The 22,540-nt window shown below is 36.3% G+C and overlaps 2 protein-coding genes across 2 annotated transcripts in view; one reads left to right on the top strand and one right to left on the bottom strand.

Moving 5' to 3' along the window:
- Positions 1-1,362: 1,362 nt before the first annotated feature.
- On the bottom strand, positions 1,363-5,483 carry LOC128232954 (GPI mannosyltransferase 2-like). Its single transcript, XM_052946767.1, has 5 exons — positions 5,395-5,483; positions 4,026-4,906; positions 3,148-3,282; positions 2,744-2,900; positions 1,363-1,676 (listed from the first exon to the last, which is right to left on the bottom strand). The coding sequence occupies exons 1-5, from the start codon at positions 5,470-5,472 to the stop codon at positions 1,383-1,385; spliced, it is 1,545 nt and encodes a 514-aa protein (XP_052802727.1). The 5' UTR covers positions 5,473-5,483; the 3' UTR covers positions 1,363-1,382.
- Positions 5,484-5,810: 327 nt separating this feature from the next.
- LOC128232271 (synaptojanin-1-like) overlaps positions 5,811-22,540 on the top strand; it is a 38,799-nt gene continuing 22,069 nt past the window's right edge. Inside the window, exons 1-13 of the mRNA XM_052945740.1 lie at positions 5,811-5,934; positions 8,631-8,720; positions 8,950-9,217; positions 9,570-9,795; positions 10,486-10,569; positions 11,271-11,429; positions 12,931-13,100; positions 13,946-14,027; positions 14,422-14,577; positions 15,278-15,434; positions 18,300-18,488; positions 21,262-21,364; positions 21,765-21,905. Coding sequence (XP_052801700.1) covers positions 5,811-5,934; positions 8,631-8,720; positions 8,950-9,217; positions 9,570-9,795; positions 10,486-10,569; positions 11,271-11,429; positions 12,931-13,100; positions 13,946-14,027; positions 14,422-14,577; positions 15,278-15,434; positions 18,300-18,488; positions 21,262-21,364; positions 21,765-21,905 — 1,949 coding nt within the window. The remainder of the gene's footprint in view (positions 5,935-8,630; positions 8,721-8,949; positions 9,218-9,569; positions 9,796-10,485; positions 10,570-11,270; positions 11,430-12,930; positions 13,101-13,945; positions 14,028-14,421; positions 14,578-15,277; positions 15,435-18,299; positions 18,489-21,261; positions 21,365-21,764; positions 21,906-22,540) is intronic.

Here is a 22,540-nt window from a genome sequence, read left to right as displayed (position 1 = left end):
ATGATATTAGCATATCCTCTTGCAAATAAAGCTTTTCAAATAGCTATCCTGCATTCAAATAAGTGGTTGCTGTGTGATAACTTGGACATAAACAGTCACAATTCTTGATCATGTATTTGATCTGCCTTTTGAAGTACCGTATCAGCCAAAAAAGACATGATACAAGAAAGTCAAGAGTATTTCTTAGAATGTTTAGAGCTTGAAATTTCTTTAAAGGTCTCTTGAGTAATAACAATGGTATTTTTGTTTACTTTTTGGGTGAGTACCGATATATGTTGATATGACATTGGTCACATGTTTAATTTATCAGTGCCAAGTGCAAAACACATCTCAGAATCTTGCCAAGTCTTTTTCTGCGCCCTCTTTTATCTTCTGTCATCTTCTGCGTTATGTTGATGAAACTTTAGTCACATTATCTACTCCAAACAGAACCATTGTCTGGCACATCACATGAAAACAATGGTTAAATCTGTTCTTTTTCTTTTATTTAATTTGGAACCGGGCTAGGCCAAGGCCAAACTCGACTCTTTATTCAACTTTGGTAGTTGTTAAACCCTATCCTACTAGCAGAGAAGGAAACTTGTTGGAACCAGGCTGGCTCAATGCCAAGATCAAGTCATTATTATGTCTTCCTCAAGACAAAGTTCCTAGGTCAATCTTTCTTTAGTAATTGAGAGGAAACAATGTGTGACTGGTGACCAACAAATTGTTTTTCAACTGAAGGTCACTGTCTTTGACCTCCTGACCTCAAAATCACTACTCATGACCAACGAGCATACCAAGTATTAGTTCCTTGGTCCAAGCGTTCTATAGTTATTGATTGGAAACAAAGTGTGACGTATTGACTGACTAACGGCTTGACCATTAAAATCAAAAGGGATCATCTGCTAGTCATGGGTAACCTACCACTTTTTGATGAAAGTTTGACTGTCCTAGGCCTAACCAATATGGAGCTGACAAACTTCATCAGACTGGTAAATTTAACCAACTGACCTAAAAAACAATAGTGATCGTTTAACGGACATGTGCAACTTACCACTAATTTTTCATGGTCCTAGCTAAGGTCGCATCATTCATGAGTTATTGTGTGGACAAGACTTGTTCTACCGACTTATATTTATACACATATATGCCCATTTTTAATTAAGTGAGCATAACAAGTTTATCAATATAGGATTCTCATGGGTCCTCACAACTGCAGGTCAAGTCAGCATCTTGTGAGATATATTGTATACAAAGATACATTGTCTATACCGGTACTGTGTGCAAACCCAAAACTCATCATAAAAATCGTCAATTTTGTTTTAGTTAATTTATTTTTATTTTAGATTTATGGTAAAACATAAGATTGAAAAAAAAAATCAGAAAATTCAACAATAAATTTATGTCCATGGTAGAAAGTTTGAAAAAGCAACTGTACCAATTAAACAATAAGATACAAAGTATGTGATTACAATTCTAGTATTTAAATCTTGCTGTTTAAATGCAGTCAATTGTGATATCACTTTATTTCTCCACGATTCATGCAAGTTTTCATCTCTTTCCACTTGTGGACAATCAAGGGAGGTAATATCATATTTGTTGAACTGTTTCTGGATTGCCTCCCCTGGTGATATGAGACGGGCACTGTACCAGTACAGGACAGGGCAGGAAGAAAACACCATTCTTGTCAGAACCTGAAAATTTAAACAAACTTGTTCTTACTTTGAAAAGAACATAATTTAACAACAGTGTATGTATAAACATTAGGGGAGCATCTTATCCAGTGTGTGTATAACACATGATAAATTACATCATAAATACTACGTTGAAAGGCAATATTTTGCTTCGAATGATGACTTAAAACAAAGATAACTTTTCTTTTTCTTCACCATTTTAAATGAAACAAAGGGCAGTCTATGCTTCTTAAAGAGCCCCGCCTTCGTTATATTACTGGAGTTTGATTAGGTGAGCAGTTTCCTCAAACACTTAGTCAAACCTGTTTCCAAATTAATGTTTTGAAAGTGCTCCAATAGGAGGTTGTTTCGTGGAAAGGTTTGTCGAAGTGTTTTAAGAAACTAAACTTTCTATCAAACTTTAGTTAAAGAGCAAATGCGGGGCTATTTATGTGGCATAGACTGCCCCATGTTTCATTTAATTTTGTGAATAAATAGTAAAGTTATCTATGTTTTACATGTAAGTCATTATTCGAAGCAAAATGTTGCCTTCCAACATGGCATTTATTTAATCAGTATTTTTTTTCCACTTTTAAGACAATGGTGATGTGTCCCTTTGATAGGGGAAAAAGGGTTGTTTTTTTAGAATGGGAATTTTTTACATTGGTATGGGAAAAATATATATACTTTTTCAGGACAGGAATGGGGTCGAATTTCGATCGCGAAAAAAGGGCCAGGAGAACATTTTAATTTAACTTGCAGATCTAAATAAGCATGGAGTTAATTTTACCAGTTTTCACTGTTGGTTTTGAAATATATCTCATTAAAACTGAGATTAAAGGATTTGAAATAAAATTCTTTAACAGTTAAGTAAATTTAATTATGGCAAAGGTAAAAGCTGTTGGGCGAAGATGCTGAAGCCAAAGACACTAAGGCTATGACAAAAAAAAAAGAATCTTAAAAAAAAAAAGACAAGCTTAAAACTCTCCACAGCTTGTGATTTAGTGCCAACATGTGCAAATTTCATCATATTATGTTCAAGCTGGTCATTGCATTACATGTACTTAGGTTATAGGATTTATACTAACCTGTATGTGGATAAAGGCCCATGCAAATACAGTAAGTGCCAGTGACTGTACAACATGAGGTAGCAGGGCCACGCCCACCAGTCTAAAGTGGGGACCAGGATCTGCCTCCTTCTTGGCTGCACCATCCTCATCCAGGCCCAGGGTAACACAAACATACCTGGAAATTGATTACCCATATCAAATAAAAGAGAGCCCAATACCACAGTTATTCATTTATATGGACAAAAGTCTGATAGCAGACTGAATTTGCTTGAACCAATGCATGAAATATATCTGAATAACAACTTCTATTAAAATATGTAAATTATTTAACGAAGAAAAAGCGAGCAAACAGTTAATTTAACTAAAAATATACTCTACTAACATTATAATAATATTATTAAAAACATGGACTACCGATGTACCTATTGTTTTTCCAGAACGTCCATGCAAGGCTGAGTACCAGCAGTGTGGCGGGGGTGGCGAGAAGGAAGTTAGGCGTCTGTTTCCACTCCCAGTACTGGAGGAAACCCTGGTCCCAATAGTGGCTCTGAATGTAGCTGAAACATGCATACTTTATTTACAGCAAGCTTAGTACAAGTTGTTACAATGAAATTATTTAACTACCGTAATTTAAACTAATTCAATCACACTTTATTGCATCAGCAATAAACAAGAGGCCCAAAAGGGCCTATGCTCTACTGTTGTTGTTGTTGAGTTTATAAAGTTCTGCCCGCACCCTATAATGGCTGCATTGTGGCTTGACCCCATCACATCCCCAAGTGTGACTTAAACACAATTTTGAACCCAAAGGGGAGTTTTACCCCCATCAGTTGATGGGATATTTGCCAAAGGAGTATTTTTGTACCCAAAATGCTGCGAAACCTGTGATGAATGACATCTGGAGTGGTCCCACAGCTCTGACTATTGGATATGGTTTCATTTCCCTAGTCTTACCAGTTGTAATTTGCTATGCTCTACTGCCATGAATTTTATGGTTATATTCTGAACTCTCATTCAAAGGTATGCAATCAGTGAACCACTTGTTCCAAAAAAGGCAAGAACAATAATACACAACTTTCTGTACAAAGTTGTTTCCCTTAGAAAATACTTTTCATTTTATGATTAGTTAATTACACAGCTTACAACTCCAAAGTAAGTAATTTCATTGTTTGATAATGACAGTCCGGCAAAACTTGTTTACACAGCAACATAGTATTTAAAACAAGTATTTTATTAATGATTACTTATAAACTTAACTAGATTTTTTTAAACAAAACAAATAAGGTGTATGTTTTGCTACCTGTAAGCTAAAGGTAATTTGTCCTGGCACCATGAGGAAGGTTCATCTCCTTGAATATTCAGACCATTTTCTCTCCCATATGCCACAATCTGCTCAGCAATATGCAGCTTGTAAGCTCCAGTACAATAAAGCTTGTAGCAGTATAGCTGGTAGCCCAGGAATGGAATCACACAAATAACCACAAGGAACAAATATGGTATAACAGTTGTGGTGAAGAAGATCCATGGTATTGCTAAACTCACTTGCCAGTTCATCATGGCTGCTCTGGACAAATTTCTGATTTCCTTTAAGACTGATTTACCAAGCACATACAAAAGGAAAAACATGTTTAAAGCTCCATTTGACCGTGTTACAAAACTCAATCCAAAATAAACAGCTGCCATTGTCTTTCTATTTTGATGTAATTTCAGTAATCCTGATAATGTCAGAAATGAATAAAGGCATTCTGAGTATGGAGCAGTCATGAATATTGAGGCTGGTGTGATACAGAATAACAGAGCAGCATTGTATGCTATAGCATCATTTTTAAGAACTTCTCTACCAAGAGAGAACAAAACTTCAGCAGTTCTGACAAACACTGTCACATTCACTAATACTGCTGATACAAGAAGCACACTTGAATATTGTACCAGGAACTGTAAGGGAAGCAAAACAGAGTTTGCCGTTAATCTCACAAATGTTGGAAATAGAGGAAAGAATGCTAAGGTATTCTCGTATGTGTAGCCGTGTTCAGCTATGTGAAGAAAGTAAACCCCATCCCATCTTCTCAGTCCTCCAAACAGTGACTGTATGATGCTGTCCAGAAGGTTTCCTTCATTGATGTCATACGGAGGTTTAAATGCATCTGCATCATGGTCTGGAAGAAGAATGTTGCTAACCACCTAAAATAAATTAACAAAATTATATGTTTAAGTATATTTACAGCACAAACATTAAAACACTATTTCACTTTATATTGATAACTTTTTGAATGGGTGATTTGGTCATTTTTAAAAAAATGTTTAAAGCCCAATCAATTAATCAAAAATTTGTCAGTAGCACAGTTGGGAGAAACGTTGACAGGACTCCCCCAACGGCCACCACAGGTATTAGATGCGTTGTTTTATATTGCGAATTTATTTTCTGTGGAACTTTTTATAAATGATCCTGTTCCAATCATTTTTGCTTTTGAAAATTTCAGTTTTTACTATTTTCTTTTTTGTGGGGGGGGGGGCGTGTCTGTACCGTGGGTCATGTATACGTAACTACCGCCTGTGGTCAATTACTAATTAGTACGACAAAAGTTGTAAAATCAGCCTATGCTAATCATTCGAAGTTTGCCAAGACTATAACTTTTATAATCATAAGAAATGATTGACATTGCATTCACCTGAATAATTATAGTTGCTAATCTGCATGTAATGGCAAAGAATGCAATCTTCTTTAGTAAAATATGTTTGTTATTCATGGGCGCTGCCATCTTTGTTTCTAGACAAGTGTGTTTGAAAAACGTGGATTTTCATTGGTTTAACAGTTTGCTGAGGACCAATCGTGTTGTTGCTTTCATATCAGAATAAGTCGCCGTAGGCAAAATTTATGTAAACGAATTTTTATAAGTAATAAAATAGTTAATGCATACTTAAAATATTTCCCTTCATTATTTTGTTAAATTTTTATGAACTTTTAAATATATACCCAAAGAATTGAATATCTGTATTGAATGTGGAAAATAATGTTACTAAGATTGAAGTAACACTTTCGTCTAAACTAGGAAAGTAATTATATTCTTTACAGAATCCCATCAAAATGGCAGCGATCAGCAGAAATTTTAGAGTTTACCATAAACTTGAACCTCCCTTCAGCCTTATGCTTGAAAATAAAAGTATTGAAGATACGCTTATGTTCGAGAGTAATGCTGTCACCATTTTGTGTACGTTTCTTTTTCTGATTAGATGTTTTTGCTGTAATAATTCAATTTATCTTACGACCTATTGATCTTTCAATTATCATAATTTTGGCAGACGATCTATTTCAAATTATCTTATGTTATTGAACATGATTCATATTTCAATTTAAGGGGTCTTCACGAACCTTTTCATTTATGCCATTTTCATACCTTGTTGCACAGCAGAAAACGATAGTCCAAGCTTATTATATTCCCAATTGCTTATAAATATTAACATCAATGATCACAGACACAGGTTACATTGTTATGCCACACCCATTGACCACGCCCCCTCCCCCAGGGGTGTAGAAATTAATTCAAGTAGCAGGGAATATCCTAAAAGTAGGCGGGGGGTCTGGGTGTCCTCCCCCTGTTAGGGTCAAGGGGGCAACGCCTCTTGTGGGATGAATTTAAGCCTGTTTAACCAAACATTCTAGTCTTCTGGTGCATGTTTATTTTGTAACAGGGAACCTTAACATAAATGTACTATAATATGATACTGAAACTGAGTACTATCCCCCCCCCCACCCACCAGTGAGGGCTAACTAATGAACCAAACTACTGTCAAATTCAGAATCAGGATAATATTATAACATTCCAGACCACATGCCTTGACATTTGCTAGCTATTCCCTCCTAATTATATATGTAATTTCTTCTCTACCAATTATATACTTTCAGCCACTGAATCAATATTTATAACCTCTGAAAATTAAACATCTAACTTCATTTTCTGTGGTTCTAGATATTTCACCTGCCGCTAACTTATTCCATTTTAATAACCAAAATAAATATATGGACACTTTGTGATGATTAAAGCGTACTAAATTTCACCCAACGTACATGTAAAATTCATCAAAATAATGGATTATTTTTAGCAGTGACATCACCGCAAGCTTATTCATTTTGTTTACACCTGGTTAACACGCGTATATAAAATTTACTGTTGCGTAAATGGTAATAGGACTAACAGAAGGCCAGACATGCTCATGTTGCATACTTCCTACGCTTTTTTGTGTCTGGAAAAAAATATTTATTTCACCCTCTATTGCTTCGCAAATCAATAATTTCATAACATCCGCAGAGGGGGATGCGACTAATAAGGTCATGTATCGAGCTATGTTATTGTATTTGGAACCCTGGGAAACCCAAACCTAATACTTGAAAAACATCCCAGAGGGGGATGGGACTAATGACGTCACGTATCAAGCTAATGCTGTATTGTAGTCGGAATGCGCGGAAAGCAAAATAAACAATACCAACAATCAGGGTTTTAAACGGATGTAAACAGAACAGACATGACAAAAAATAACAGATTTTATTTTTGTTGAAGCAGAGAAATTAGCCGGGTGGAGATGCTAAAGTAACTGGGTTTTTTTACCGGCTCCCGGCCCATTTCTAAAAAATAGCTAAATATTCACAGGCTTATAAATAATGATGTGGGAACTGTTACTAGTAATAACTAACTATATTTCCTTTTACTTGCCGAGATGACCATGTTCAGGTAGTCTTAAATTATAGGCGTGTTATACAGGATTCTTCCGATCCCTAACGTCTAAACGGGTTTGTGCAAAAACCGGAGGTGTTTTGAAAAATATTGAAATTGTATTAAGTGAAGTATTTTATGGTTTAAATTGATCATAAAGGTTTATATTCATATATTACCTTGTAAGTGAAAAGTTATTTTGCACTAAACAAGCATTTAATGCGTTAAAACACATTATTTACCTTTCCAATAAAACGAAAGTTGACTGACACAGACAACAATTATGCCAAGCGGAACAACTCGACCCAATCGTAATAACTCGGCCACCTCCGACAAGCTTCGAGATAGACCTAGTAAATTCAATCGTAACAACTCGGCCATGGCTGAAATTTTCCGATTGTTTAAAAAATTGTGCCCTGAAGCCTTGCAGGTGCCCTTCATGTATATATCGCTATGTTTTGACAGCAAGAAATTAAAAAAACACGTCAAACTCATAATTATTTGTAGGATATGACATTTTTATGTATGGAACTGATATAAAATAACACAATCTGGTAATATTTCTTGTTTTTATGATACTTTTTAGATGTTAAATGCTTTAACCCGGAATCCCGATCAGAATAACTACCCACTTTTGATACTAAACAATTTGTACGTGAAGGATTTGCCATATCAAAAAACGTAAAAAAATCCGTAAACGTACAATCATTTGGACTACATGTTCAGGAGGCCATAACTTTGTCAAATTCAAACCAAACTTAACATTTTTGGGCTTTCCTTGGAAAGTTGCAATCCATCTTTAATATGTCCACATAAAAAAATGCCATTTCTATCCCAAGATGCAAAAAAATATGGCTAGCCGACCCGCCAGTACTACTACCTGCTCATTTTACCTAAGTGTTCCTGACTAACATTTAAAAATACATTAACCTGCTATCACATCATCAAATTGGAAAAACAGTTAGTTATTACTAGTTACAGTTCCCCCATCATTATTAAGGTGTGACATTACAATGCGACCTGACCCTGTGGTCACAGGTAACAGGTACATTACTGATGTAGTCTTAGAAGTAAGACACATTCATAACAAAACTCAACAGTCTCATGTATGACAATCATACAGAATGGGGTTTATGTGTGATTCTTAATCTACATAAATGTAACTTATATGATTTTTATTTGATTATTTCTTTTAGCCTCAGCAGAAACTGACACAATTAAAAAGCAGTATTCGAAGATTTTAGATGCGTATGGTTGCCTTGGAGTTTTAAACTTGAATACAGGAGGTAAAATATTAATTACTATCTGATGTGAATATTTTTTATTCAATTTCGTTGGTTACACGTACGTAAACAATATCATTGTGCTACTTCATGTTAGTCATTTATGTTAATGTAAATAATATTTCTTATAATTGTTTCTACATAAAAAAACACTCTTATTAGAAGAATTCTAGAAAATATGTTAGCCTAAGCATATTTATATAATTGAGGTAAGGTGATTTATATATTTCAGGAGATGAGAATATTCTATACCTGGTGCTTGTGACGGGCTGTGTGTCTGTTGGTAAGATCGGCGACTCTGAGATCTTCTGTATCACTGCCACCCACTTCGTTTCCCTGCAGAACCGCCCAGGCGATGAAGACAGGATTGTGGGAGTGAGAAATGTACTTAACTCTCGGACTTTCTACTTTGCTTGGAGCTCAACTGGTGTTCCTTGGGATCTCACTCTGTGCGCTCAACGCAAAATCCAGGACCATGACACTGATAGCAGATTCTTTTGGTAAGCTATTGGTTTATTGAGTTTTTAGCTTTATATGCTTAAATTACCAGTTAAAAGTTATGAGAGAAATTCAAAGAAATATAAAAACAGTCCTAATGAATTGTTATAAATCTGTTTAATCTCTTCCTTTCCTTCATCTGATAGATAAGTTTTCAATATTTCAGTTTGTATCTTTAAGTGTCGAGTGAAGTCCTTGACAGTTGTGAGATTAGAAAGTCCTTTTATTTCACCCATTTGTTATGTAAACATAACTTTAACTAAGTAATAAGCCAATATATTTTTTACAGTCGTAAATTTTTATGAGATCTTACTTATTTGCATTACAATATATAATTGTACTTGTATTTTGCAGGAACCGTTCCATGCATGTTCACTTGCAGCGGTTTGGTATTGATTGTGACACCTGGTTGTTCAAAACCATCTGTGGTGGGGTGGAGATTCGCACAGTGTACGCGGCCCACAGGCAGGCTAGGGCATGCCTCATCTCTCGGCTCTCGTGTGAGAGGGCGGGAACGCGCTTCAATGTGCGAGGGACCAACGATGATGGTCATGTGGCAAACTTTTGTGAAACAGAGCAGGTGGGATAATAATACAATGAAAAATACAGAGACAAGCCCAGTAGTTGAAAAAAAAAATAAACCTGTTAAGGGGCACAAGGCAAGGGCCCAAACAACAATGAACTAGAGACACAAACATATTAACATCACATACACAAACACCAAAAACAAACTTACACCACATACGCAAATACAAACAACACAAACAAACCATACCCTCGTCAAAATTGCTTATCTGTTAAATATAAGATAACAATGATGTTGAAGTTAGAATAATCCTGAAATCAGGATTGAAAGATTTCAATTTTAGACAATCGTACATTTGATTGTTTTTTTGCTGGACATTTGCATTGAAAATAGTAAAAAGTAATTTGAAAGGGATATTCATGGTTTTGAAAGCTATTTCAACAGGGGGTGCCTTGCTTTTGGTCTGAATCCCTCAAGCTTTTCAGCCCCATTCTTGGGGTTTTGGTCTGTTATCACTCTTGTGTTAAACATACAGATTAAAAAAAGCATGTATTGTTTAAATTATTAACTTCAGGTACACTTACTTTATATTAAATGCAAACAAAATAGAAAAACAATAGATTTTTAATTCATTCGATTTTTGAAGGTTTATGCACTCATTTTTCAAAGATAACTTAGTATGCCATGGCCATTGCTGATTTGACCCTTCTGCTCATACCAATAATAAATGCTGTTTATTTTCAGGTGATATTTTTGGATGGGCTGATAGCTTCATATTTGCAAACCAGAGGTTCTGTGCCATTGTTTTGGGAACAGCCAGGCATACAAGTAAGATAATCATTTTGTTTTGTAGCTTTGTCTGAATTTTTATTATACCCCCAGATTCATGGGAGCTTTGGAGGAGTTGCGTCCCTGCAAATTCTTGTTTTGCATTTAGCTTAAAAAGAATTGCACCTACATTCATGAAACTTCATGAATGTTGGTCAGCTTTGGAAATTGATCACCTGCTCTTTGTGTGACATTTCATTCAGTCTAACAAGAGTTATGGCCCTTGACTTAGTAAAAATGGTCTGAAAAATACCATTTCTATGTCCTGTTAGCCTCTGGGTATTTTAATATAGTTTTTGTGATATAGCTCTTGTTTGAATTGCAGTGTAGTTTTCTGAGTATAAGAAAAGCAGACATTTATGCCTTTACTCTCGTAATCATCAACTTAAAATGTTCTAATAACAAGCCTAAATTATTGCACTTACCATCTGCTACATTGTACATAGTTTCAAAAATGGTGCACGGCCCAATACTAATTGTATACCAAGTCATATGTGACGTAGACCTTAATTTTCATGATCAACACTATGCTAATACTGTTACTTGTTTTACAACAGAGTCAAGATTAAATGCTTTAATTTTCAAGTCTCAAATTAAGACTCAAAGAATTAGTTAATATGGGCCCAGGGCTAACAGCTTTGTGCTAAATTTGATCACAGCTTTGCAATATGTACATGTACAAATGATTTGTCCCATGCCAGGTTGGATCTCACAAAGTGAAGATGTCGCGAGGGTACGAGGCTAGCGCCCCGGCGTTTGAGCGTCACCTGGGCACACTGAAGGAGCAGTACGGGGAGCAAGTGGTCGTCAATCTATTGGGCCGCAAGGAGGGGGAACACCTCCTCAGTCAGGCTTTCATGGTACGTATAGGGGCACAAGATGTTCTGCACCATGGGGAGATTGCAATGCACAATGAGGCCATTACTCTACCCCAGTTTTATGAAATTTCTTAAGCATAACAAGCTCAAGTATCTTAGTTCATTTATTCGAATTCCATTCTCTAATTTTTTTTACAAAAGAAATTATACCAAATTTCCTTTCAAATGAGAATATTACCCCATTTATATAAAAAAAAGAGATACAGGAAGTGGGCTAACATGTAGCCTGTTATAAGACACTTAAGTGTGTTTGAGAAACTGTATGACCTTTAGAACTTCCTGTGTAGAAAAAAGATGAATATTTTAACTTTGTTGAAATAATCCTTAAATTATCAGATGTTTGTATGTTATAAATACTTTTGTTTAATTTGGTTGTATTTTTTTACACACATAAATTACTGAATGGGGTAGTTTTACTTAATGAATGAGTGATGCCACTAACAGAATGATTGATTGAATGACAGATTAAATACTGCTTTTTGAAAGACTTCTCCATCCCCAAGGCTTCTCTCTTTTTCAAACTGGGAAAGGCAACTTCTCCCTAAAATTTGAATCTAGCAAGAACCCTGGTTAAAGTCCATATACTTATTCAAATTATCACAATTCATCCATCATTAATAAAAAAAAAATGCTACTGGTAAAGTTTCATTTTAAGGTTACAAATGTATGTTTAAATACTTTTTAAGTTTTCACTGGGAACAAAAATTTTAATTAATAAAATTGCTATATAATAGTAGTAAAATTTTGTCTTACCTCCCTTTAATAGATAATATAACACTAATACCTTCATTATGGGGTTATTGGAAAATGTGATCCATGCAAAAATAATATAATGGTTAATCAATACATGGCTTTTTCACCTTCTTTGCTAGGGGCCGAAATTAGGCTACTTCACAATTGGGAAAAATGGCATTTTTTCCCAATTTCCAGATATTTTTTTCACAAATCCCAGATATTTTTCCCAAAAAGGAAGATCTTACTTCAAAAATTTACTATAAAAATTTATTCTGGTTGAGCAAATTATTCTTTTTTATCTTTTAAGTTGACATAAGAAGAAAGCTGTATAATTTAAATGTTATTCGAGGACCAATTACTCCATAGAATTATATTGTTATCAATTTCCCATTTTGAGATGTTAATGCATTTAAATTTCCCAATTTGCAGAATTTCACGCCTTTAAATTTCCCAAAATGAAAAGGCTAGGCCTCTTCACAATTTTTGGTGAAAAAGCCCTGCAATATAAATTAAACATTGACATCTCGATGTTAATATCTAATATGCACTTACACATCTTTGCATCCTAATGATAGATGGATATAGTCATTACCTAAAAAAAATTGATGCCTTATACACCAAACAATCATGCTAGTGATATGTAAAGAGAAATGGCATATTTCATTATTTTATTTTAAATACTAGTAAGCGGACAGCATTAGTCATCAAAGTTTAAAATGCATTTGACAAACATCTTCATCATTTTTAGAATCACCACAAGGCTTCAAGATTTGCCCATGACATTCCTCTGATATCATTCGACTACCACACAGAGTGTCGGGGCGGGAACTTGAAGAACCTGGAAAAGTTGCGGGCCATACTCCAGAAATACTACGATAAGTTTGAGTACTTCTACAGTGAGAATGGAGAGAAGAAGAGGTATGGGGAGAGGCCATTACCTAATCATGTGCTGCTGTACACCATACTGTACACTTTCATAAAAGCCACCTGTAGAATAATAATAGCGCTCCAATTAGGCCAAAATAGCAGGGTTGGGCACCCAGCTGCCCTTTTACAGCACCCTGCTGTCTGATAGAGTCAATTTTCAGAATTAAGTAAAGAATAAAAACAACATAGTCTTGACACTGAAGTAAAGATCACAGCTAAGGTATTTATAACAAACTGTTAGTATTGAAAGAAGTTACAACACATACACAAAAGTGATAGGTATTCTTTGATCATGTTATGCTCTCTCTTAACAGTCTTTTAGTCTAAATACTCTCAAATAATAAATCTGTGCATTCCAATCAAACATGATCTTGAAGTGTTCTACATCTGTAGGCAGAACAACTTTTTTTACTGCAGTATGATATATATTTTCACAACAAACATGTAAAGTTATGAACTTTCATATATAAAAGATTAATCAATTGAACACATTTCACTGACAATAAACAGCAATAGAAGCACTTAAAATATGGTTAAAAGTAAAAAAAAAGTAAACATTCACAAATAAATTTATAAAACATGGAAACATTTAAAAAAATCAAAATGTAACATGAACAAGTGTATGGTATGGTGTAAGATTGCCCAAATTTAATTAAAGTCATGTGGAAAAAGTTCAAATAATTTAATTGTTATAATAAGAAACACATTATCAGTGGTTGACATTAGTACCAGCCTAAAAAGCTACAATAAGATAAAAAAAATAATCAAGTCTATTAAATAATCTATTGAACTATTAATAAACCTGCCTGTATATATATGTGAATGTTTCTTGGCAGGTACCAGACGGGCACTGTGAGGACCAACTGTCTTGATTGCCTGGACCGGACCAATGCTGTACAATGTCTACTCGGCCTACAGGTAGGGTAAGAGTGGTGTTGTTTCTAGGAATGTAAGCTGTTTGAGAAACATAGCTAGAAAAAATAACATATATTTGATACTGCCCCCTGATCTATAAAGGGGCATACTCCGGTTTGGCTAGTTCATAGATTATATTTAGGAACCAAAAAAATATATGCTTACTTGTGATTTATCTTAGTGAAATAAAAATGATATTTCACTGTTTGAAATTTTAACCAAGGACACAAATTAAAATATAGAAAAGAAAAATGCTACCAATAGTATTCATTGTACAGAATTAAGTAATCAGAACATATATTTTTTCTGAGTCACTCTTTCACTTTGTTTAAAAGTATCTTCCAACAACAGACAACAGTGGTCAAAACAAAAAAACAATACACCTTTAAATTTTCAGATCCTGAATCGTCAGCTGGAGGACCTTGGTCTGGCGGGGAAGCCGCAGATGGTGTCCCGCTTCACAGAGATTTACAAACAGATCTGGATCCTCAATGGGGACCATATCAGCATGATCTACGCGGGAACCGGTGCTCTTGGGGGAGGCAGGTCCAAGGTGAGGGATGGTGTAGAGTTAATGAAAGAAAGACATAAATTTGGTAAAAGAATGCATTTACATGAATAAGAAGAAAGCTGGATGGCTTGAATTTGCTAAAACGAAAGTACTGGAAGGAAGACCTTGACAATAGTACCCTAAATGACATATAGGACACACTTTTTTCCGCAGAAATCCTAAAAAAAAATGCCTGTGTCTTTTCTATAGTATACCTTATGATGTCAATCAACCAATTACCCCACAACAAATTACTGAAACCTGTTAGTCACCCTATTAAAAATTGTGGTCTTCAAAGGCAATATTTGAGCAAATATCAACATTTGCTGAAAGTGTCCAGCCTTCAGTGTCTTAGTTTTAATACTAATGATTGACCACAGTTTTTACACACCATGAGCGAGTCCCTTTAATAGAGAAAAATGGAAGTGTTTGTTAACATTTCACTTCAAAGGGATGTAACTCACATCAATTAATGTATTTAGTCATATTGGCTGTGGAAAGTTACGGTAAGCATCAGCAGACGAGAACAAATAAATGCAGTTGGTTATTTTAAGGATTCATAATTGTAGTATATTCTGTATTAAGAAAAGTAAATAGACATGCATACTTTGAAGTGAATTTTAAAGGTGTGAAAATCTCCCTCTGCCTTACTATATTTTCATTTAGTTTGATGTTGCATACAGATAACTGTTTTATGTTGCAGACCTCAGATGCTGCGCGGTCAGCTACGAGAACAATTCAGAATAATTTCTTAGACAACAACAAGCAGGAGGCCATGGACATTTTGCTGTTGGGAAGCACACTGAGAGGAGAACTAGCTGACAGAGCACGGGCGCTACTCACCACATGCAGGATGAACGGTATGGATGAGTGGCTTTACCATTTGGCCTATGATTACAAATGGTATAGTCCAAGCTTCTTAGACTTCTCTTTGACAAATCCATAGTGAAACACTACAGCCCAGTGTCTGAATTTCAGACGATCTTGTATTTGAAAGTATTGGGAAGTATCACTTTTATAAACTGATATTGTGTTATACCAACACTTTATCTAATAATATTATAATGTTATTAGTTTGGTGATTTCATATTGGCCTAGTTATTTGTCCGAGGTTAGATGTATTTGACTGAGCCCGAAAGGGCGAAGGCAATTACAGCTGACCAAGGACAAATAACTGGGCCAATATGAAATCACCTAATTAATAAGTATTTTGTTAATTACCGTAATTATTACCATTTTGGTCACAAACATTCTTATAAATTACCTTTAGTTCACATTGAAGTCGTATTTATCCCTTATTCATTCATGGTGTCTGCTTTTTATGCCCCCAAAGGTGGGCATATTAAAATCGCACCGTCCGTCCGGACGTACGTGTGTCCGATAACTCGTGTCCGGGCTGTAACTTTCCCTTGTATGGACAGATTTTAAAATAACTTGCCACATGTGTTCCACATACCAAGACAATGTGTCGTGTGCAAGACCCGTGTCCCTACCTCTAAGGTTAAGGTCACACTTAGTGTTTATTCACAATGGAGTGCTGCATATAAGGACATAGAGTATAGTTTGTCGTGTCCGTGCTGTAACTTTCCCTTGTATGGACAGATTTTAAAATAACTTGCCACATGTGTTCCACATACCAAGACGATGTGTTGCGTGCAAGAGCTGTGTCCCTACCTCAAAGGTCAAGGTCACACTTAGTGTTTATTCACAATGGAGTGCTGTATATAAGGACATAGAGTATAGGTTGGCGTGTCCGGGTTGTAACTTTCCCTTGTATGGACAGATTTTAAAATAATTTGCCACATGTGTTCCACATACGGTACCAAGACGACATGTCGCGTGCAAGACCAGTGTCCCTACCTCTAAGGTTAAGGTCACACTTAAGTGTTTATTCACAATGGAGTGCTGCATATAAGGACATAGAATATAGGTACAATGTAGTCGTGTCCGGGCTGTAACTTTCCCTTCTATGGACAGATTTTAAAATGACTTGCCACATGTATTCGACATACCAAGACGACGTGTCGCGTGCAAGATCCATGTCCCTACCTCTAAGTTCAAGGTCACACTTAGTGTTTATTCACAATGGAATGCTGCATATAAGGACACAGAGTATAGTTTGTCGTGTCCGTGCTGTAACTTTCTCTTGTATGGACAGATTTTAAAATAACTTGCCACATGTGTTTGACATACCAAGACGACGTGTCGGGTACAAGACCCATGTCCCTACCTCTAAGGTGAAAGATACTCTTAGTGTTTATTCACAATGGAATGCTGAATATAAGGACATAACAGTGTAGGTTGTTAAGTATGGGTGGTATTTTTTTAAGTTCAGAGGCAATTTAAAATAACTTGCCATATGTATTTGACATGTAAAGGCAAGATCAAATTTTCATGTACTGACCTTGTTCATAGGTCAATGTCACATTCAGGGGCATTCGTCACATACTGTGACAGCTCTTGTCTAGACTTGACTTTGCTGATTTTGACATGCATCCTTAAAGTGACATTGCACATACTCAAATCCTACATTACGCGAGTTTTGTAGCCAATCAAAACAGAGGAAACTTATAATATTAGCCGAGTTTTGTTGATATTGGCCGAGTTTGATCTATATTGTGCGAGTTCTTGCATATATTGTCTTCAATTGTCTGGTATTTGTACCGCAATTGTCTCTGTATCTCGTCAAATACGTAATACTGTGAAATCATTAATGTTCGTGGGTATGAAATTTCGTGGTTTGCCGAAAAGAAAACAATTTCGTGGGTACTTGAATTCGTGGATTTTCATTTTTGAAAAAAAAAATCGAAGATGCGATCGTCCTAGATCGTCTGCATAATATCCACGCGCTGGCCCGTGATTTCCGTCTTCTACGTCACTCGGTTTATGACACTCGCTAATGTGGTACGACATGCCAATTAGTGCATATACCCATGTCACTTATCGATTTAATTGGGAATAAATGTAATAAAAGAAGATGTACCCTGATCATAAATACAGATAGGGGAAGCCATTGAATGCCAATTAAGAATTTTGCAAACTGTGAAAACACCGAAAAGGTGCGTATATTGTCACGTTCGGTGCTTAGTAACCTTCAATATACTAGTAATCGATTAATTATTTTATTAAATAAAAAAATCGAGTATGGACACTCATCACGCACATCTTGTAAACTTGGAGATTTTCATTAACAGCACACGTTTAAACACGTGCTTATAACTGTCATTTGCTGCATAAAACACATTTAATTGATTTGGTTTATTATTTGTTAAAGGCAGTTATAATATATTAACAGAATAATGATCGTATGTTATACAGTGAGACAGGTTTTAACACTGTATACTGCGACCTCTGTAAATAATATACTAGAGTATGAACGTAACAAGGCAATTGAAAAAGTGAATAAAGGGTTTATATTTCGTGGGATCTTGAATTCGTGGATCACCCAACCCACGAAAACCACGAACATTAATGCCCCACGAACATTAATGATTTCACAGTAGTTTATTATTTAAATCCAATAACAACTAGTTATAGTAAAGAATAAGAATATTTTGTGTTTAACTAAAAGGGCCTTTCTCAGTCAAATTTCCCCTTTGAAGGGCTTGGTCCCATACCCCTACAGCTGAAAGATGGCCTTTTTGATAAAGAGAAGAAAAAAATAGCATGTCCTTATTGCCAATGTCATTTCAAACAGTATAACAATGTTTCTTTCATTGTTTTAGCCCCTCCAGCAGTACTGTACAATGTTGTGAGTCGCTACAGGGAGTATGTCGACACAGAGAATTTTCGTGTCTGTGCCGGCACATGGAACGTGAACGGAGGAAAACATTTCCGCTCCATCGCCTTCAAACATCAATCCATGAATGACTGGCTCCTAGATGCTCCCAAGATGACAGCGAAGACCAAACCTGGTAGGATTGTAGTTTAGTTAATACTAAAAAATATCATCTTGATTGTGAAGACAGTTGAAGGTGCTATGTCCATCTACTGGCATGAAACTAGTTATATCCCCACAAACGAAGTTTGAGGGGGTATATAGGAGTGAGCTTGTTGGTCAGTCGGTCTGTTGGTTTTCATGGTTTCCGGACTATAACTCATGAAAGGCTAGACAGATTTGAACAATTTTTGGTACACAGGTGTAACATCAGAAGATACAGGTCAAGTTCGATATTGGGGCTGGTTGGGCCAAGGTCATGGTCACTGTTACTAAAAATAGAAAAACGGTTTCCGGACGATAACTCATGAAAGGCTTGACAGATTTGAACAATTTTTGGTACACAGGTGTAACATCAGAAGATACAGGTCAAGTTTGATATTGGGGCCAAGGTCAAGGTCACTGTTACTAAAAATAGAAAAACGTTTTCCGGACGATAACTCATGAAAGGCTAGACAGATTTGAACAGTTTTTGGTACACAGGAGTAACATCAGAAGATACAGGTCAAGTTCGATATTGGGGCTGGTCGGGCCAAGGTCAAGGTCATTGTTACTAAAAATAGAAAAACGGTTTCTGGACGATAACTCATGAAAGGCTTGACAGATTTGAACAATTTTTGGTACACAGGTGTAACATCAGAAGATACAGGTCAAGTTCGATATTGGGGCCAAGGTCAAGGTCACTGTTACTAAAAATAGAAAAACGTTTTCCGGACGATAACTCATGAAAGGCTAGACAGATTTGAACAATTTTTGGTACACAGGAGTAACATCAGAAGATACAGGTCAAGTTCGATATTGGGGCTGGTCGGGCCAAGGTCAAGGTCATTGTTACTAAAAATAGAAAAACAGTTTCCGGACGAAAACTCATGAAAGGCTTGACAGATTTGAACAATTTTTGGTACACAGGTGTAACATCAGAAGATACAGGTCAAGTTCGATATTGGGGCTACTGAGGTCAAGGTCACTGTTACTAAAAATAGAAAAACGGTTTTCGGACGATAACTCATGAAAGGCTAGACAGATTTGAACAATTTTTGGTACACAGGTGAAACATCAGAAGATACAGGTCAAGTTCGATATTGGGGCTGGTGGGGCCAAGGTCAAGGTCACTGTTACTAAAAATAGAAAAACGGTTTCCTGATGATTACTCATGAAAGGCTAGACAGATTTGAACAATTTTTGGTACACAGGTGTAACATTAGAAGATACAGTTTGGTACACAGATGTAACATCAGAAGATATAGGTCAAGTTCGATATTGGGGCTGGTGGGGCCAAGGTCAAGGTCACTGTTACTTAAAATAGAAAAACGGTTTCCGGACGATAACTCATGAAAGGCTTGACAGATTTGAACAATTTTTGGTACACAGGTGTAACATCAGAAGATACAGGTCAAGTTCGATATTGGGGCTGGTGGGGCCAAAGTCAAGGTCACTGTTACTAAAAATAGAAAAACGGTTTCCGGACAATAAACCATGAAAGGCTTGACAGATTTGAACAATTTTTGGTACACAGGTGTAACATCAGAAGATACAGGTCAAGTTCGATATTGGGGCTGGTTGGGCCAAGGTCAAGGTCATTGTTACTAAAAATAGAAAAACGGTTTCCGGACAATAACTCATGAAAGGCTTGACAGATTTGAACAATTTTTGGTACACAGGTGTAACATCAGAAGATACAGGTCAAGTTCGATATTGGGGCTAGTGGGGCCAAGGTCAAGGTCACTGTTACTAAAAATAGAATAACGGTTTCCGGACGATAACTCATGAAAGGCTAGACAGATTTGAACAATTTTTGGTACACAGGTGTAACATCAGAAGATACAGGTCAAGTTCGATATTGGGGCTGGTGGGGCCAAGGTCAAGGTCACTGTTACTAAAAATAGAAAAACGGTTTCCGGATGATAACTCATGAAAGGCTAGACAGATTTGAACAATTTTTGGTACGCAGGTGTAACATCAGAAGATACAGGTCAAGTTCGATATTGGGGCTGGTGGGGCCAAGGTCAAGGTCACTGTTACTAAAAATAGAAAAACAGTTCCGGTTGATAACTCATGAAAGGCTAGTTTTTCTTGTCAGAAGTGTAACTTCTAAATTACTCAACAGATTTAAATAAAAGAATTCATGCATGATAAAAGAAGATGCAGTGTGCAGTAACCTTGGAGTTATGGCCTCTTTTCAAAGGAATGGTTTGCCATTCCTGTGTCCAGGCGGCATTTGGGGGTATTCGTCACTCCTGTGACAGCTCTAGTTATGGTGTACTTTGGAGAGGCCATGAGAATTCACAACCTCTTGTGTGAGAGGCCGACATCCTTACCACCAGACCACACACACACACTTAAGAATTGTAGCCTATTTTTTCGTTGTTTACTTATTCTAGTAGCATGGTTATATACATCAGGAAAACCCCTAAAAACCCTTAAAAACGTTTAAATATTAAAATGACCCCACCCCCCTTTTTTGGGGGGGGGGGGGGGGGTGGAGTTGCTTTTGGTTGTTACTTGTTGATAGTATTGACACTCGTTTCTTCCAATTTGACTAAGGCACCTTAAGAACCCATTGCCAAAATGTTACATCTTGGGTGATGCTCTTGTTTTACTGAAAATAAAAGACAAGCATTGGCTTCACTCAGCGGCGCACTACTTAAAAAGGTCCTCCTTAACTGCATGATAGCAATCATATATGATTTAGAATGAATGAATTCTTGATATATATACATGTTAACCTACCTTTTTAATTCTGTGCACAGAGATGTTGGATCCATCTGTGGACTATGATGTACCAGTGGACATCTTTGCCATCGGATTTGAGGAGATGGTGGACCTCAATGCCAGCAACATTGTTAACACAAGGTAAGCAGCACCCTGACAGTGGTTTTATTTTGACTGTTACTTAAGAGAGAGACATTAAATATATATAACCAATGTCACGCTTAAATAATCAGCTTGGTGACGTAACTTGATTCCTTGGGCTACTTCATTTTCACATCTGGCCAGGTTTTCGCAGATTTTGTCTTGAATGCAGTTAGTAATAGTGTAATCTATTTTGGAGATATTCTCTGTGTTGAAGATAGAGTTTTGTCCCTTTGGTGTTCTTTCATACTGTGGCTTGCAAATTGAGTGTAGAAAATACAGTCTAGTTTAGAGTGTGGTTTTACTAGAATATATATCAGTAAAGTTCTTCTTACAGAAAAGCATCTTTTAACCTACTAATATTAATCATTATAACTAAGTTTGTCTTCATCCATTGTAGCCAGACAAATTCTCGAGAGTGGGAGAAGTACATACAGAAGACGATATCAAGGGACCACAAGTACGTTCTCCTGACCAAGGTCCAGCTGGTCGGCGTGCTGCTATATGTCTTTATACGACCACAACTCGCACCGTACATCAGGTAACAGCATGCATCTGCACAGATGACAGTCTAGCCCAGAGAAAATCATGAGTGAATGTCTTTGCTATAATGCACTTGTCAATTTGCTGCGGGCAATGCATGCATTTTCAAGTTTCAGATGACTGTCTAGCCAAGAAAAAAATCATGTTTGAATTACATTGCTATAATGTACTTGTGCAAATCATGATTGAAAGTCTTTGCTATAAAGCACTTGTCAACTTGCTGCGGGCAATGAATGGACTGTCTAGCCAATAAAAAATCATTCTTAAATAACCTAGCTATAATGCACTTGTGCATATCATTTCATAGTTATAAGTTGACTGTCTAGCTCAGAGAAACACATGTTTGAATATCTTTGCTATAATGCGCTTGTCAAGGGGCAGAAGGCAATTCATGCATAGTCAGTGTTCAGTTGACTTTTTATAATGCACTTGTCAAGGGGCAGCAGGCAATTCAAGCATTGTCAGTATTCAGTTGACTGGCTAGCCTGGAGAAATCATGTTTGAATAACATTGCTATAATGTCAATGGGCAGCAGACAATGCATGCAATTTCACCTAGTTCAGTTGACAGTTGAGCCCAGAGAAAAGAATTGAATTTGAATATCCTTTCTATAATGCACCTATCAATGGGCAA

Source organism: Mya arenaria, chromosome 4 (genome assembly GCF_026914265.1).
Source record: "Mya arenaria isolate MELC-2E11 chromosome 4, ASM2691426v1".
Classification (NCBI taxonomy): domain Eukaryota; kingdom Metazoa; phylum Mollusca; class Bivalvia; order Myida; family Myidae; genus Mya; species Mya arenaria.
Note: the sequence above shows the minus strand (reverse complement) of the source record. Positions and strands in the feature narration are given on the sequence as shown.